General features: G+C 36.9%; 1 protein-coding gene across 8 annotated transcripts in view; it reads right to left on the reverse strand.

The window, feature by feature from the left end:
• Positions 1-571: 571 nt before the first annotated feature.
• Positions 572-14,973, reverse strand: part of dacha (dachshund a) — a 154,418-nt gene continuing 140,016 nt past the window's right edge. For 6 of the 8 annotated variants that reach the window (XM_083565144.1, XM_083565142.1, XM_083565143.1 and 3 more), the window contains 2 exons: positions 7,096-7,158; positions 572-1,881 (listed from right to left, as the gene is read on the reverse strand). In XM_083565144.1, the coding sequence (XP_083421270.1) occupies positions 1,844-1,881; positions 7,096-7,158 (101 nt within the window). In that variant the 3' untranslated portion in view covers positions 572-1,843. The remainder of the gene's footprint in view (positions 1,882-7,095; positions 7,159-14,973) is intronic. The other 2 variants (XM_083565140.1, XM_083565138.1) reach the window with 1 other exon arrangement.

Here is a 14,973-nt window from a genome sequence, read left to right on the forward strand (position 1 = left end):
AACTGTCAGCTGGAGGTCTCTCATGACAACACACTGCTGTAAATTGTTGTGTAGAGCTAAAAGAAGGTGCCTTGGCAAGTGAAACCGATTGTTTATAGTTGTGGCAGAGCATCACCAGGAAAGAAACCCAGCATCTGATTGGTTTGATACTTCAGGTAGTCTAGTATTTGTGACCGAGAAATATATTATAATTATAATATATTATAATATATTTATTTTATGTTGGTTTGTGAACTTACTTTTGGTATCATATATAATAGTGCTGTGCTCAGGAAGTTATTTTCAGGAAATGTGCTTTTGAAAGATTTAGGAATAAATTAATTTGTATCCATCTTGATAAATAAGACCCACTGACATTGTGAATAAGATTTTAGAAATTTTTGGGCAGCAGTTGTTCAGCGGTTGGGATCAATAGGTTTTGGACCAAGCTGACCCTGCATACTAATTTCAACTTCTTTCCAAGATGAAAAATGCTAATTAAAGTCTATAGTACACGTGTAAATATAGTAAGCTTGCATTGGCCATTTAACTCAAATGTGTAACCAAGAAAAAAGAACTGCAAAGAATGAAAAAGTCTTCAAATTCAAATTTATTACTCCAAAAACAAAACCCAAAATCTATGAAGATAATGTCAATGGGGGTGTTTTATTTGTCGTGTTATGAGCAATGTTTTTGGAATTTGTGGTTGTCCTTTTGTAGCATCATCAATAGCTGCCAGAATCATAACCATGATTTACCTTTCTACAGAAACTTTTAAAAAATAGATGAGAATCGGCAGCTCTTAATCTTGAAACAGTGCCATTTGTTATCAGTGTCATCAGTATTGTATCTACAAGCATGCTTGCATCAGATGTGCATAAGGGTTCTTCATTTTTATTAATCTTTTTTTTTTTTTTTTTTTTTTTTTTTTTTACATCTGTTTGTTTTCTTTCATCACTAAAACTGTATCCACTTCATAATGACAATGGAATAGCAAATGCTGAAGCGTTTTTACAAGTATTTATAAACAAAGATAAAAACAGAAGGGGAATTACAGTTAATCTGTATTTATAGCATTTTTTTGATTTTCATTTTTTTTCTCTTCAGAAACAATATAGAAACTATTGTCAGAGGGTCAGAGCCCGAAATACAAATACTTTCCACATCACTTCTTAAATATCTGTTCAAAATGCTGATTAAAAAACAAAAACAAAATAAACAATATGATAAACACTCTGGGTAGGAAAATGTAATGCTTCTACATTTCCTAAATAACAGTATGATATATTTTTTTAAAAGGAGGCAAAGATAAAGCAACAAATGCTAACAGTTTATAATTTGCTGGTTTTCAATGGAATTAACATGTTATCCATAGTCATTTGCTTTAGTTGCTTTAGCTGTTCAGTATCACTGCTGTACACTGAGTCGACTAAAAGCAATAACATAACGTAAATGTGTCCTGAGAACAGTAAGTAAAAAGGAGGACACTGATGTGGGTTTCAGCAAAGGGGGGAACAGTTGACAGCAAAGTATATCTTTATCCTGAAGAAACATTCCAAAATGTGTAGGACATAGATGTTCATGTAAAACAAAGAGAAAGATGTTTTTTGTTTGTTTGTTTTTTTACAAATTGTTGTGATGCATTAGGAAGTTGCCAACAACAGCACTCCTTAGGTTGAGCACAGGGCCACATTACACACACTCACTCGAGTCCTGTACAAAGGGTTCGATAGTCAGTGGTCATCAACTTCAGCACTTCAACTTCAGCATATGAAAACTCCAGTCAGTGTCAAAAAGTTCAGAAATGGAGTGAGGAAGCCATCTACTGGTGAGGAGGAATATAAAGAAGAGCTTCACATACATCTCAATACATAATGGGAGGTTTGGAGTAGGGTCTATTTTCTGTGGTAAACACAAGAACAGAATGAACAAGTTAGTTTATTTCTGTTTGGCTTTTACTGGGTCATGCATTTTATTAAAAAAAGTACTTTTTTTTTTTACTTGTTCTTCCTTAATTTCTCTTCTATATAGTGTCTTACTGTCTCATCATTCTCAGTTTGGAAATTGATTCTTATTCATCAAAATTGACATGTAGATTGAAAAACAATAAGAAACCAATCATTAACATGGGAATGCTTTTACATATTCACCGTTCAGTTACAGTTTACAGTTACATACTTGTGCCACTGAGCAAGATGTATGAAACATGGTAAATGAATGTGCATTTAAATGCAAATCAAAGTAAAATCCAGGCACTGTGGATTTAAAATCACAAGGCAAATAACTACATACAACTAGTTTAAAAACATTTAAACTTAATATAGTTAGCGGCAGAAGGTACATTCATCCTAGACTATGGTACGAGAATGTCTATATAATAGTCTGTTTAATATAATAATTGTCTATAATTGTCTGTACAATATTATGTATGTCTCTTCAGTTAAACAGGAATATGCTTTGAAGCATATGGGATCTGAATTGAAAGTAAAAATGTGATGAGTGTATAAAAAATATTATACAGATAGTAGACAAAGGCCTCAAAAAAATATTGAACAATCACTCTTGTACTGGATTTATAGTTTGTCAAACTGGGACATTAATTATATGGATTTATCTAAAATTATTTTCTAATTATTATTATTAAAAAGGCTTATTTGCCTTTTTTGCTTGGCTTTAGTGGTTTTAGCCCAAGTGGCCTTGATTTTCCATTGTATGATCCAACAAAAAAAGGTGTTATCTAAATAGCTTTTAGAAAAATTATTAGGGGTTATTTGCGGGTTCAAACTCAGGGATACACAAAGGTCTAATGTAATGCATGCTCATCACATATGTTTGGAGTAACCAGAGCCATTCATAGTTTTGAGCACAATTTTGCATTATCAAATATGCACATTACTTTCTCCAATAGTTTGAGCTTGTGATGGTGGCATCAGAAAACAAACTATCTCAATATGCCCTCAGCACACCTTTTTAATTACTTTTTGTACTCAGTTTTCTCCTACACCCCCATCTGCCACACTGCACTTCTTATAATCGGCGTGTAAAGTGGACACCTTTTGTGTTCAGCAGTTTGCTGTTCAAGCCACTTGTCTTGATTAATTAGAAAGGCACAGGTCGGAGTAATGGGCCAACACTGGTCTGGAACCTGAGAAAGCGTAAAAAGCTTTTAGCTTGCCACATGGGCTCTCTGCAAGGACAATCAAACCTAATGAAATCAGTTGTCAGTGCTAAGCTTGCAAAACTGTGAAGTCCGACTTGGGAGTGAAGCGTGAGCTAATTAGATATTTGCTGTGTGTAATGGATAAATGTGGTGAGGTGGGGTGGGAAATGCTGGAGAGTTGGATGGGGGGATGGTTTGGACAGCACACTCGACCTAATTAGATTTTTACTAGACATAATGGATAAATGTGGTAGGGTGGTAGGAGAGGTTATGTCCTAATCCACTGATACACAGGCACTATCACCAAAGGTATAAAGTCACCAATCTTTAGAGACTGAAAAGACCTACATGCCCATTCTAAGAGTTCAGGTTGTCATACTCAGCAGCCTGAAAGTACTGAACAAAACTAGAGAACATAGAAATTCTTCTTATGTCTGTATAATAGTCATGTGGCCCTAAGCCTATTCCTATGAGTTAGAATCATAGGCGTTGGTACAGTATGGTTAATGGTACGACTGCAAAAGCAAAAGGATACAAAAATGGTGATCTCTGTATTTGAAGATTGGGAAACTGGCAAAAAAAAATAGGCAGGGGCATAAAAAAAAAATCCTACTATTTTTAGCCTAGCACTGACTTATATCAAACCATATAAAGTGCACAGATGCACTCATGACTGATATGTGCAGAGTACCATAAAAAAAGAGGTTCTCAAAGAGGGGTCCAAACTAATTTTAGAGCCTTATGATCATGGAAAATGTGGAGGGAATCACAGAATACAGTCAGAAAAATTACATTTACTGTATAAAGCGGAATGTCGCTTTCAAAAATTAAGCAAAATTGTGATTTGCTTTGATTTGTGTCTGTGTGTCTAAAAAGTCTGTGTTCTGCATGTATGTGTGTAAATAATTGGCACAGATGCATAGTTTCATCTCTTACACAAAATAAAGCATTTATTACGCTCGTGGCGTTTCCAGCATCTTACATCTCACTATATGAGGACATGAGCACATGAACTTCATCTCTAGAACTTTTCACCATTTAATTTCGCATTTCAGCAGCATTTTACTATTTCATTTGGTTAAAGTCAAATTCACACAGAAACATGGTCTTTACTACAACCCTTTACTACAAGTTTGGTTTACCTTGAGGAAATTCTAATAAATATATTAAAATTGCTCAACAACATCAATAATAATAGAACCAAATTCCTTGTGTGTGCCAACACACTTGGCCAATAAACCTGATTCTGATCTGATTCTGAGAAGGCTTTTTATATCGTGTCTCGATGGATTGTTAAAATTAAGAAAGCATACAAAATTGCACAAGAACTCAGTCTTCTATTCAGTACTCAGTTCTTATTTTCAATACTCTTCTATAGAGAAGTCAGTTCTTGTCTTTTATTGGATGGTCAAAGAGCGCAGTAGCCAGAGCTAGCAAACTGCATCTGTAACAAACTGCACAAGCTCAAATATATTTGTGTAGACTCAATAGCTTTTTTTTTTTCATTATTTTACAATGGCTGACAGAGGAGAAAAAATGGATTTGGTTAAATATATAATTACAAGGGCATTTTTGAGATGGGCTTTTCAAGTAAAGCTGGTTATTGTGAGGAAAGGTCGACTAAACAGTTCAAAACAGTTGTTAAGCTTTTTCAAGAAATATTTATGCTTTTGCATTTCTTTACTTTAAAAGTTGCACAAAAGCACACAATTTGCCTTAATTTTAAATCCCCAAGAAAAACGTAATCCCTGGGGTTTCTGTGGTTTGCGAACTCAAAAGGTACTGCAAAAATGCAAATAAAACCCTTAGTGGAATTTTTATTTTAGTTGATTACTTCTGATGCTTTTCCTGGAGATAATTTATGGGTGCAGCTGTGGCTGCAGTAAAAGGAGAGTTGTTGAATTGTGTACAATGGGTTTCTTGCTTTAGTAATTGTTTTCGTTCTCACTGCATGGGATCCAGTACCCTGTCTGAGATGCAGTGCTTTGTTGTACAGCATTTTGGTATTATTGATGGATTCTATAGCCATGGCATAATGTTTTTATTAAGAGGTAGATCGTACTAAGAGTAGATTTAGTGGTCAGACACCACTAAAAGCCTAGCTGTGAAATGCAAAGCCCACTACTAATATATTGTTTTAATAGAACTCCTGTATGCCAGTCTAACTACTGTTGATTTGCTGAAAGCTTTTAAGATAAATAAGTTAAATTTGCTTAAATGCTGTTGAGTCCAATGTTTGAAAATATGTGTTATTACCACAATTCAAACTGCATATATTTCTGTTTATCACTAAAACAGGTCTGAAAAATTGAGGTTGAAATTGTTTACAATGGCATCTAAGAGTACAAGATTTTAGTAAGTATCTGCTTAATCACTGGGTCCCTAGCCACAAAAAGCTTGAGAACTCCTGCCATACAATACAACAAGAAAAGTCTGATGATTTCATAAATTAGTATGGAACATAGTAAATGAACACATGAACACATGAATTAGTAAAAATAAAATAAAAAGTACAAAATGCGTTTGTAATCTATCTTCTGGACAGGTAGGCATTTTTAAAAGGCACACGATAAAAAACTAAAAAAATGGGAAAGTGAGAAAGAGCCCTGGTTAATATTTGGGTTTGCAAAGCAGGTCCGAAGTGCACTTAACCCTATTTGTAGCCCCCATAATGCACATGAGACTTTAAACCATGTGCATTGAACATTGCAGACTGATCTTTTTCTATAGCTAAACCAGTATCAAACTATTATTCTATTACAACAGCCTTCTTTGGCCTATAGATGTACAGATACTAATGTACACATACACTGCTAGGTAATAACCTAATGTTAGACTTTTTTTTACAGTACAAAGGGGGTGCTATAGGGACTTTTGGTTTCAGGCAGTTTTATCTCCAGGCTATTAAATTGCAAGCAAACTACAAGCACTCAGAATAAGATAAAAAAAAAAAAAAACCAATTAACAGTCTGTTATGCATTTTAAATTAGTCACTTTATTACTTAAAACTTTTGAGTAGAGAAATTTTCAAATAATTATGAAAAACATCAAGGTGACTTTTTCCAAATAATTATTGTATCCAGTTATACTGTAACAATGTGATAATTTGCATGCATGTTCAATTTCTAGTACAATGTCATCAAACAAAATATTAGCCAATCACATATTGGAGTGATAAATTACAAGTTGGTACATCATTGCTATCAGAGGTGGAATGTAAATGTAGTTTCACAGAGCTCTGTTACCTACAGCACTACCAAGCTCAATATCCTTTTTAATTCACAAACCTTTTACTGAATGTAAATAATTGGAACTTTTTACTCTAACTAACATTTTTTAACATTACTAACATTTACTTACTAACATTTTTTCTTGCATTGGGCTTTTTTAAAAATGTTTTTTAAATATATTTTGAATGTTACTCAGTTTGTGCATGTTAACAAGACTTGTGAAAACAACTGTATTTATGTTAATATATGTTACTATATTATATATAATGCATATAATATATGTAACTTCATAGGAGTGTGTCTAGTGTTTAGCCATCAAATAAATTTTGTCAACCCAACAATATAAATACAATATTAATTTTACAATGTCAATTCTCTACTTCTCTACTTTTCAATTTCTCTAAAACTCCTCTACTCAAATTCTGAATTTATTTTTATAATAAATACACAACTGAGTATCTGGTTGATCCTAAATTCACTGCAGAGAATTGTGGTAAGGAAACATCTCAGTTGTGATGCGGTAGTGGTGTGTAATATACAGATTACAACAAAACTACAGATTACATATGTATTTTATATTTATTTATTTATATATATATATATATATATATATATATATATATATATATATATATATATATATATATATATATATATATATATATATATAAATATTTACTTTATAAACTAAACTAATTTGCATGCAAATATACAGTACATTCTTACCTTGCATGGCTGAGTCCTGCTGATTCCCATTATGCTCAGGTTCCAATTCTGGTATCACTGCTTCTGAAACCAATCAATGCATACTCTCAGAATTTGCTTATTTGTAAATCAATTGTCACCACCAACCAACAAATAAGGGCATACTATGAAATATATTAGCTGTAATCACTTCCAAATAAAGAAACATTTGAGTGCACTTTTGTTATGCACACAACTATCTGTTATGCAACTATCACTTTAACACCCCAATTAAATGTGGAAAGGCTGCCAGAAAGAAAAGTATTAAATAACAGAAATGACTGTTTTTTGACAATAGAAAATGCAAATAATAAGGTTTATTAAAACATCAAATGTATTTGCAGTTGCACTACCACCAGGGAATTATTGTCTATTTTTTGGACATTGTTAAAAAATATAGACAAATGTATATCTGTGACAAATCTATTGGCTGTTATATTGTGAAGGCATTTTGAATCTTTGGCATGGTTTGGGCCCACTTGTACAAATAAAAAGTGACTAAAAAAAAAAAAAAAAAAAAAAAAAAAGAAATACTCTGTTTGATCATCTTTAACCTATGAAGAAACATTTCTATCCTAATGTTTTCTATCCTAGAGTTGTCTTTTCCAAGATAACCTGAGCCCCATCCACTGGTCACAACATATGGTTTAATGAAGTAGCAAATATGTAAATCAGTAAACTGCCTTATATTTGTATTGACAAAAAAAGATAAATGTGTAAAATATGTGAGACAAAAGATTGCAGCTAAAACAAAGCTTAGTTCTAAAACAATTACAGCATTCCATGCTGGTGCAATCAATAAAAAAATGTAAAAAATGTTTTTTAAAAATAAATAATATTAATGATTATATATATATATATATATATATATATATATATATATATATATATATATATATATATATATATATATATATATATATATATATATGGGCATTAAGTTTGTTCTCTCATTGCCGCTGTAACAGCCTTCACTGTTGTGTAAAGTACAGGGGTCATCTTTCCCTCGAGCTCTGAGATGAAAGGCAAAAGGCATATTCCAATTAATGAATGGGTATGATGAAGAATTATCCCTGCAGTCTGAAAAATACTTACAGATGTTCACATACACTTAAACTTTTAAATCTTTGGCTGTGCACATTCTGCTTCTGGTAAGATTAAGCAAGTAAAAAAAAAAAAAAAAACTGCCAATTTACAAAAACAGTTTACCACTTTTAATGGTCTAAATGTGTGCACATTTTTGATAAGCATCTTCCTCCATTTCCTCCTCTTGCATTACAATGCTAATGTATTGCTAATAGTCAAAGGCTAATATGGAAACATATGCACTGATAAGGAAACATGAGAAAGGGAAAAAGGGAAGAGGAATAGAAATAGAGCAGGAAAAATGGCATAGTGAGTGGAATATTTGAGGAGATTGGAGGAGTTCTCAATGGAATGGAAAAAGAGCACATAGTCCTAGAAAGGAAGTAGCAAAAACACCAGGAAGTAAGGACTCTGAAGAATTTTCTATTACAAAATCACTATTACAAATTATTATTATTATTATTATTATTATTATTATTATTATTATTATTATTAGAGAAGTGAAAAAAGAGTGCAGGCAGGGTGGAGTGAGTGGAGAAGAGTGGCGGGAGTGATTTGTAATAGAAGGGTTTATAGGACTGTGGTAAGTCCTGCTATGTTGTATGTTTTAAAGGCAATGGTGGAGCTGGAGGTAGCAGAGTTTAAGATGATGAGATTTTCATTGTGAGTGACGAGGATGGACAGGATTAGAAATCAGTTTATTAGAGGGACTGCGCATGTAGGATGTTTTGGAGACAAGGTGAGGGAGGCACGATTGAGATAATTTACACATGTGCTGAGGAGAGACATGGGGTATATTGGTAGAAGAATGCTGCCAGGAAGAAGGAAAGGAGGAAGACCAAGGAGGACGGTTATGGATGTGGAGAGAAAAGACATGCCAGTAGGTCGTTTATTTAATTTAACTTAGTCCTGCCCCCACAGTTTAATGCAACGTTATGCTCCACTTGTGTGTATTCAAGCCATAGATGAGTGTGCGTAAATTTGGAAGCAAGTTTCTCACACAAACATATTGATACATGTTCTTTACCCTTGTTATATTGCTGTATTCTGTATTTCAGTGTTCTGATGTTTAATATATACGTATTTACAAGAAGCTAATGCTAGCACTAGAAATGGCAACAGTCTCTAAACCTGTGTTCCGATACGTGCTGTAAAAGTGAGATACACATTATATTTCATATTTTTCTTTAATTTATGCATTGTACAAATGTCAATGGGCCATATTTATGTGGAATGATAAGGTAACTTGTATTAAGAAGCAGTTTTAAAGGCAATGACCACATGCATTGCTAGTCAATTGTTTGTATGCATAGTCACATGTTCTCACCCTCTTGTTCATTAATATGGGTGTTTATTTGTTGTTTATTTCTGTAAACCAGGGCTGCAACTAACAATTATTTGATAATCAATTAATCAATTAATCTGACAGATTAATTATTTTATTTATAGAAATATAAAAATCTAAGTTTTGCTTATTATAACTACATTTTAAAGCTTATAGTGGCTGCCAGTGGCAGGCCGTGCATTTGGTACCTGGGCCCTCAGTGGGGAATTTCCCCGACTTAATCCACCTCTTAATACCACCATCATGTCGCGATTATAGAAAACATGGATACTATACATAAACGCAATATAAAAGTGTGTGGCATTACAGAGAGAGAAGCATTTTACAAATGGAGTGTAAATACCATTTTACTAAAGCAAGAAACCCAGTTAAGACAACTCCAAACCTCTACACTACCACCGCAACTGTGCACCTACACCTGATCTGGATTAGTTCAGAATTAATATTTGTCTAATAACAGGACAAAAACATTCAAAATGTTAATAAAATACAACCTACTCACCAGAGATGCATAGTGATAATTTGCACTGCTCCTCATAGGCTGTAAACCAGTGGTACTGCTCATATTCACTGGTTTGGAAGTGGAGAACAAACCTTTCCCGGGCTGAGACAAAATAGATTTTTGAGTATGTCCGAAACCAAATCAATTTCTCTTCTTCCGTAGGCATAAAAAAGGTCTAACCAGATGTATTTATGTGTGCAGTGCTACACATGTGTTTTGCCAGTCGAACTTGGCTGTAACAGTTTCCTTATGACCAACCAAACAGAGGACAGAATAATGCTGATGCTATTCTGGCCCTGTGAGGCGAATATGAAATCTGATTGGTTAAAGAAACAGACCTGTTGGTAATATCTCAATGGTAAAAACGCCAGCAGTATAGACTTTGCAGGCCAAAAAATCTAACATCCACATACACGTACTGGAAGCAGTGCAGCCAAGAGTAACGCTACGAAATGAAGAGAATAGATAATGTAATAAATTAATACAATTTCATGGAACAAATATTAGAATTTAGATTGTAAATGTAGGTCAGTGCTTCTGATAGTGTTTAGGCCAGCAGAGAAGGCTTTGCTGGCCCTGACCACCTGCCACTGGTGGGTGGTTGTTAAGGAGTGGATGGGGGATTTATCTCCAAATTTACTCATACTCGGTTGATTCTATCTGCAAAAAAAGCAAGAGCTACATGAATCACTGCTACGACAGGAACAGCGGCTTCAACAACATCAGCCAGTGCTGGCTCAACATTTCCAAATCACCAACCAGAATTCTGCGCTACTGTCCTCTCTGGCCTCCATGGTTCAGCCGTTAAGGGACCATCTACCACCAGTCCAAGTACCAGCTCAGGCTCTACTCCAATCTAATCCTGCACTGGCTTTGGCCCAGGCTCTACTCCTGGCTTTGCAATCTCAAATACTTGAGCTACCAGACTTCCCCCCTCCTCATTGCTTCTCGGGTGATCCCAGTGCCTGTCGTGGATTCTTAAATCACTGAGCTCTCAAGTTTGAGCTGAAATGACTGTGGATGACTCAAGCGCTGCAGGGATCTTCTGAACATCTCCCTAGTCAAACGTCTGCGGATTTCCCGTGAACCTCTCTTGATCCCTCAGGTCATTACTGCACTGGATGGTAGGCCTTTGGGCCCTGGGAGGGTAACTCATCAGACCCCTCCCTTTCACCTTACCATCTCCCCAGCTTCCTCTCATCCTGGGACACCTGTGGCTGACTCACCACAATCCAGTTATTTACTGGACCAAAGGCTTTATCATGGAATAGGAATCTACCTGTTATAGTACTTCTTTGTGTCTTCGGAACCACTTGACCTGTTCCATGTTCCTAATCAATATCACTCTCTTAGAGCAGTGTCAACAAGAAGCGAGCCACCACACTTCCCTCTCATCTTTTTAACGTTTGTGCCATTGAGTCGCACCCCGGCACTTGTCCTCCTTGGGGATGAATTTTCTCCCTCTTCAACCCTGAACAGGTGGTAATGGATAAATACATCAAGGAGGCCTTAGCGGCTGGGTTTATCTGCCCATCCATTTCCATTAGCTGGACCTGGCTTCCTCTTTGTGGAGAAAAAAGACGGCGGACTGCGGCCATGCATCGATTATAGAGGCCTAATTCGAGCTTCCATCCGCAACTGGTACCCCTACCTTTAATGACCACAGCCTTTGAGCTCCTTTAGGGAGCCTCCGTTTTTACTAAGTTGGACTTGCGCAATGTTTACTATCTGGTATGGATCAGGCAGGGGATGAGTGGAAGACAGCCTTTAATACCCCCACCGGCCATGTCATTTGGCCTCACTAATGCACCAGCTGTCTTTCAGCTCTTTATCAATGATGTGCTCTGGGACATGCTTAATAAGACTGTTTTTGTTGACGTTCTGATTTTTTAAAGATCTCATGGAGCATGAGGAGCATGTCACTCACCTTCTCAACAACCACATGTACGTCAATCCTGAGTTGTGTGAATTTTACAAGTCACAAGTACAGTTCTTATGGTTTATCATTATCCCAGGCATGGTCCAGATAGATTCTAAGAAAGTTCAAGCTGTCACTGGCTGGCCCACCCCCACCTCGTTTAAGTCCAACAGTTTCTTGGGTTCGCCAACTTCTACAGGCGGCTCATCCGGAACTTTAGTCCTGTGGTTGCCCCTATGGCCGTTCTCACCAAGCAGCCACAGAGAAAGTTCCAGTGGACACCAGAGGCTGAGATCGCCTTTCAGGAGCTCAGAGGGGTGGGAGCTCTTCTGTCTCAGAGGAGTCCCAATAACAAGATGCATCCCTGTGCCTTCTTCTCCGACAAGCTTACCCATCTGAACGAAATTATGGGGTGGGAGACAGAGAACTGCTTGCGGTGAAACTATTACTCGAGGAGTGGAGGCACTGGTTGGAAGAGGCACAGTTTTCTTTTCAGGTGTGACAAAAATCTAGGGTATATTTAGCAGGCCCACCGACTCAACCCTAGTCAGGCATGATTCTCCCTATTTTTTTTATCAGTTTCAGTTCACTCTGATGTACCAACTTGGGTCCAAGAATCTAAAGCCATATGCCTTGTCTCATATTTTCTTGCCCACCATTAATTATCCATCATCCCCCACTAAGGTTATAGAAACCAGATGGGCGATTGGAACTTAGGTTAGATGGGCCCACGCTCTGAAACCGGATTTGGGAGGAGGTCCTGCTATACTGTTTGTTTGTCCCAAGACCTGTTTCCTTTCAGGTTCATTAGTGGGGGCATTCAACTAAGGTAACCTGGCATTCAGGTTCTGCTCGCACTCTTGAATTCATCGGAAAAAGATTTTGGTGGCCCACGATCCCACAAACCGAACACCACAAGGCATGCTCCATCCCCTGCCCATTCCTCACAACCCCGTCCCATCTTGCTATAGACTTTGTTACTGGCCTTTCACCCTCTTGAGGGAACACCGTTATCATGGTAATCGCTGACAGGTTTTCCAAGGTCTGCCACCTCATCGCACCGCCCAAACTCCCCTCGGGCCAAAGAGACTGCTGAGCTTATATGCAAGCATGTCTTTTGAATCTTGGCATTCCCCAAGACATTTTCTCTGACTGCAGCCCACAGTTTGCTTTGGGTTTTGAAAGTCTCTCCTTCAGTCCAATGGGCAGACTGAAAGGCTGATCCAAGATTTAGAGAACACCCTGAGATAAATGGTGACCAAACCTTTCTCCTTGTCCTCCTTTCTCTTGTGGGCTGAATATGCTCACAACGCCTTCTGCTCTGGGGATATCACCCTTCAAATGCCAGTTTGGTAATAAACCCCCACTGTTCCCTGCTCAAGAGCCTGAGGTGGCTTTTCCTGCTGCTGTACAGTCCGTCCGATGATGCCGCCTGACCTGGAGTGGAGCCTGTGCCAAATAATCTGCACCTCTCAGTAGTAACATACCACTGGCTTGAGCAGGGGGACACATCTGGCACTGCAGGTTTTGAGTCCCTGGCAGCGTAGCGTGTTACTGATGGTAGCCTTTTTACTTTGATCCCATCTCTCTGCAGGTCGTTCACTAGGTCCCCCCATCTGGTTCTGGGATTTTTGGTCACCGTTCTTGTGATCATTTTACCCCCACGGGGTGAGATCTTGCGTGGAGCCCCAGATCGAGGGAGATTATTAGTGGTCTTGTATGTCTTCCATTTTCTAATAATTGCTCCCACAGTTGTTTTTTTCACACCAAGCTGCTTACCTATTGCAGATTCAGTTTTCCCAGCCTGGTGCAGGTCTACAATTTTGTTTCTGGTGTCCTTTGACAGCTCTTTGGTCTTGGCCTTAGTGGAGTTTGTAGTCTGACTGTTTGAGGTTGTAAACAGGTGTCTTTTATACTGATAACGAGTTAAAACAGGTGCCAATAATACAGGTAACAAGTGGAGTACAGAGGAGCCTCTTAAAGAAGAAGTTACATGTCTGTGAGAGCCAGAAATCTTGCTTTTTTTGTAGGTGACCAAATACTAATTTTCCACCATAATTTGCAAATAAATTCTTAAAAAATCAGACAATGTGATTTTCGGGATTTTTTTTCTCATTTTGTCTCTCATAGTTGAAGTGTACCTATGATAAAATTTACAGGCCTCTCTCATCTTTAAAAGTGGAAGAACTTGCACAGTTGGTGACTGACCAAATACTTTTTTGCCCCACTGTATTGTTTGTCTCTTCTATTTTGAGTCATTGAGTCAACTTTCCCCGTTTTTTTCCTCCTTTTTTGCTTAAATAAACTGACACATTACTATCATCTCTCTCTCTCTCTCTCTCTCTCTCTCTCTCTCTCTCTCTCTCTCTCTCTCTCTCTCTCTCTCTCTCTCTCTCTCTCTCTCTCTCTCTCTCTCTCTCTCTCTCTCTCTCTCTCTCTCTCTCTCTCTCTCTCTCTCTCTCTCTCTCTCTCTCTCTCTCTCTCTCCGCACTTGAGTCCATTATCTCTTCTGTGGCTCTTCGCTAAGGAAGTTAATTTCTCAATGCGCCACCCTGGTTGGAGCCTTGGCCTGACAGCAGCGTGAAGCAATTTGTGTAAATCAATATTTGTATTGTTTTTTAATCATAATTACAAATGGCAAGTTGACAACCATGCTTAAAAAAATAATTATTGATATAATACATTGTTTTGACAATTTTTGTTTAAAAAATACAAACATTTTGTTCGGTGAAGATATAAGCATCTAGAATATATACATTTGATTTTGTATAATAAATTAATAATATATGCATTAATTAAATATGTAAACATTGAAAACAAGCATTTGAACGTAGTAAAGCCACAGTAAATCACGTTTGACAACAGACACGTTACTGTTGTAATGCTATAAAAAGAGAATGGAGCGTAGAAATGCAGTAAGCTAACAGTCTTGATAAAAAAATATGCATTGGCATACAAATGCATAAGCATTCACTGAAAACCACAGTGAGTAAAAATGTAATTGTTTAC

Source organism: Silurus aristotelis (assembly GCF_946808225.1).
Source record: "Silurus aristotelis genome assembly, chromosome: 16".
NCBI classification, from domain to species: Eukaryota; Metazoa; Chordata; class Actinopteri; order Siluriformes; family Siluridae; genus Silurus; species Silurus aristotelis.